The sequence below is a fragment of the Bison bison genome, unplaced genomic scaffold, assembly GCF_000754665.1.
Source record: "Bison bison bison isolate TAMUID 2011002044 unplaced genomic scaffold, Bison_UMD1.0 scf7180017864492, whole genome shotgun sequence".
In the NCBI taxonomy this organism is placed as follows: Eukaryota; Metazoa; Chordata; class Mammalia; order Artiodactyla; family Bovidae; genus Bison; species Bison bison.
Genome location: NW_011495051.1, coordinates 5,021,792 through 5,024,534, shown reverse-complemented (window position 1 = coordinate 5,024,534; position 2,743 = coordinate 5,021,792). Strand labels below are relative to the sequence as shown.

Here is a 2,743-nt window from a genome sequence, read left to right as displayed (position 1 = left end):
GTTGCCATTTCCTCCTCCATGGGACCTTCCCGAACCCAGGGATCGAACCTACAGCTCCTTCATGGCAGGTGGATTCTTTACCTGCTGAGCCATCTGGGAAGCTCCAGAGAAGATAAATGAACCCCCATCTATTCCTTTCCATCTGGAAACATCTTCATCATCCTTGGGCATTTCCCCTCACTAGAACTCTGCCCTTCTGAGTCTTTCATTCTGTGGGTACCCTCCATGAAGGGGATGGCCTCACTGATTTTGCTTCTCTGGGGACCCCCACCCCTGGTAGCCCAGCAGCGAGTAATCAACCAACAGCAGTTTGCAGTTTGCACTGAGTTGGGGGCTATTATAATGGATAGTGTCTGGAAACCCAACCCTTCCCCACCTCGACAACCCACCTCCCCGGCCCTCCCTCAGCCCTTAAGGAGCTGGGCGGATCCCGTATTTCCCCGGAGTGTCTGACTCACACACCTCCCCCCAGGCACCCGAAACTAGAATAGAGGGCAAAAAGGCAGGGTCCAGACCTCAGGCCAGTCTGCTCAACCTGGGCCTGAAGCCCCAGGCAGGCTTCCTCCTGATTCGCATTTCCCAGAGTCCTCAACCTTACTGAGACTCCGGCCCGCAGGCCTCCTCTCCCAGCAGCTCACAATTCCACCCAACTCAGGAATTCTCCTAGACCAACTCCAACCTTCCAATTCGGAAGGACACAGAAATTCTAACCCTCCAGCTCTGACTCTATCGACTCCGGCTCCCAAGGCATCACATGCCTGCACCTGGGTTCTTGACCTCTCCGTGTTCCAGGGACATAGCTCTTCAGAGCCCAGACCCCCAGCGTCCCGGACCGGTACCTACCTTGCCCCCCGACCCGGCCCCAGCGGGCCAGCAGCAGTGGCAGGCCGAGCGCCAGAAGCGGCTCCAGGCTCTGGCTCGCCATGGGCCGGGTGACAGGCTGGTGGCACAGGGAAGGGCTTGTCGCGGGGGCCGCTCCTACCGCATCTCTGGCCGGGGGTACCTTCCTATTTTGAGTTTTATATTTAGGGTAACATAAAATCATATTCCAAATAATGACTTTATGGAATGAGATTTATGACCAAAGAAACTGGGCATTTTCTTTTCTTCTTCTCCTTTAAAAACTGTTTTCCCCAGTGTGGAAACATTTGGTAGCCTACATTACTTTTGAAAATCTTGTTAACCTTGGCATTTGATGGTAACCCAGAAAAGCCCTTAAATTTGCCAAACAGTGGGCAAAGATGATTCTTTTAAACAGAACAACTTTTAAAGAAGGATAAGGTTCAGAAGAGAAAGTAAAAGGTAGCTTTGGATTCTAAAATGCTCTGAAGATAACATGAACATTTATGAACTAGAAGACAGGTCCTCAAACTGGTTGACAAGATATCTGAGTAACAAAAAGGGATGAATGACCTTTTATATTCACTGGTTAAACTTATCCAGATTATTTTTGAGCACAGGTTGAATCAATCTGATTGAAACTTTTTTCTTGGTTGTTTGCACTAGCCTTGGTGCAGGAGTGCTCAGTCTTGTCCAACTCTTTGACACGCTGTGAACTGTAGCCCACCAGGCTTCTCTGTCCATGACATTCTCCAGGCAAGAAAACTGGAGTGGGCATAGCCTAATTTAATTACTTTCATTTTATTTAAGAAAATGACCAATCCCAGAACCTACACATTAATGTAGCAATGAAGTAATGTGATCTAAGGGCACAATATTAATAGCTTGTGTTTATGTAGCTTTCTAATTACTGTTCAAAGTTTATTTTTCTTTTCCAAATGATATGTACTTATTGTATAATGTTTGGAAAATACAAAATAATATAAAGAGGAAAAAAAGTACTCATTATCTTCTTACTCCCAAATAACCATTATTAGTGTTTTGGAGTACTTCCTTCTAATCAGTTTTTTTGTGTGTGAGTAGATATTTCTCTTTTACATATTTGTTAAATCAGCTGTACAATTTGGTACTCATTTTTTCTTTTAATAGTACATATTAAACATTTTTCATGTTGTCTGTTATGACATCTTCTGAAATAATTATGATTTAAAATTTGTGTATAATATTTTATTGTCAAATATAATTTACTTACCCATTCTCCTTTGTTGGATGTCTGAACTATTTAGCATTTTGAATTATTATAAATAATATTTGAACAGTGTTTTCAAAATTATTCTATGTAAGGAATCCCCTGACAGTGCAGTGGTTAGGACTCCATGCTTTCACTGCCAAGAGTGGGGATCCAGTCCCTGGTTGGGGCACTAAGATCCCACCACATGGCTAAAAAAAATTATTCCATGTTTACATTCCTTTAAAAAAAAATTATTCCCGTTTTTTCCTTAGGGTTGATAACTAGATCTAGTGATTAAGAAAAAATTAAAAAATTTAAAGCCCTTGATGAATACTGTCAAATTATTTTCCAAAGAAAGTGTAGTGCTCAGATTTCTTCCAGCCAGGGTGTGGTTATGGGTGGGGAGGTGGGAGAGGAGAGCCTCTGAGTAGGCTGTGCAAGGCTGGAAAGGATTTTTAGAAGGCATAGTGTGGAAACAGAGGCAGGAGAAGAAGGGGTGAGATAGGGTGTTCCAGATAGAGCAAGCACATGGATGTGAGGCTACTGTAAGAGGAGATATTGGATGAATAAATTTTAGTTAAGTAAACAATGACTTTGTGGGGTTTTTTGTTTGTTTGTTTTAAATATATGTCCTCTTCCCAGGCTCTATGAGAAAGATTTTGTTAAAAAATA

General features: G+C 42.9%; 1 protein-coding gene across 1 annotated transcript in view; it reads right to left on the bottom strand.

Annotated features, from left to right (window-relative positions):
- The window catches only part of CRB3 (crumbs family member 3), a 9,036-nt gene extending 8,087 nt beyond the window's left edge, over window positions 1-949 (bottom strand). Inside the window, exon 1 of the mRNA XM_010828234.1 lies at window positions 844-949. Within this exon, the coding sequence (XP_010826536.1) occupies window positions 844-925 (82 nt within the window). The 5' untranslated portion in view covers window positions 926-949. The remainder of the gene's footprint in view (window positions 1-843) is intronic.
- Window positions 950-2,743: the final 1,794 nt, after the last annotated feature.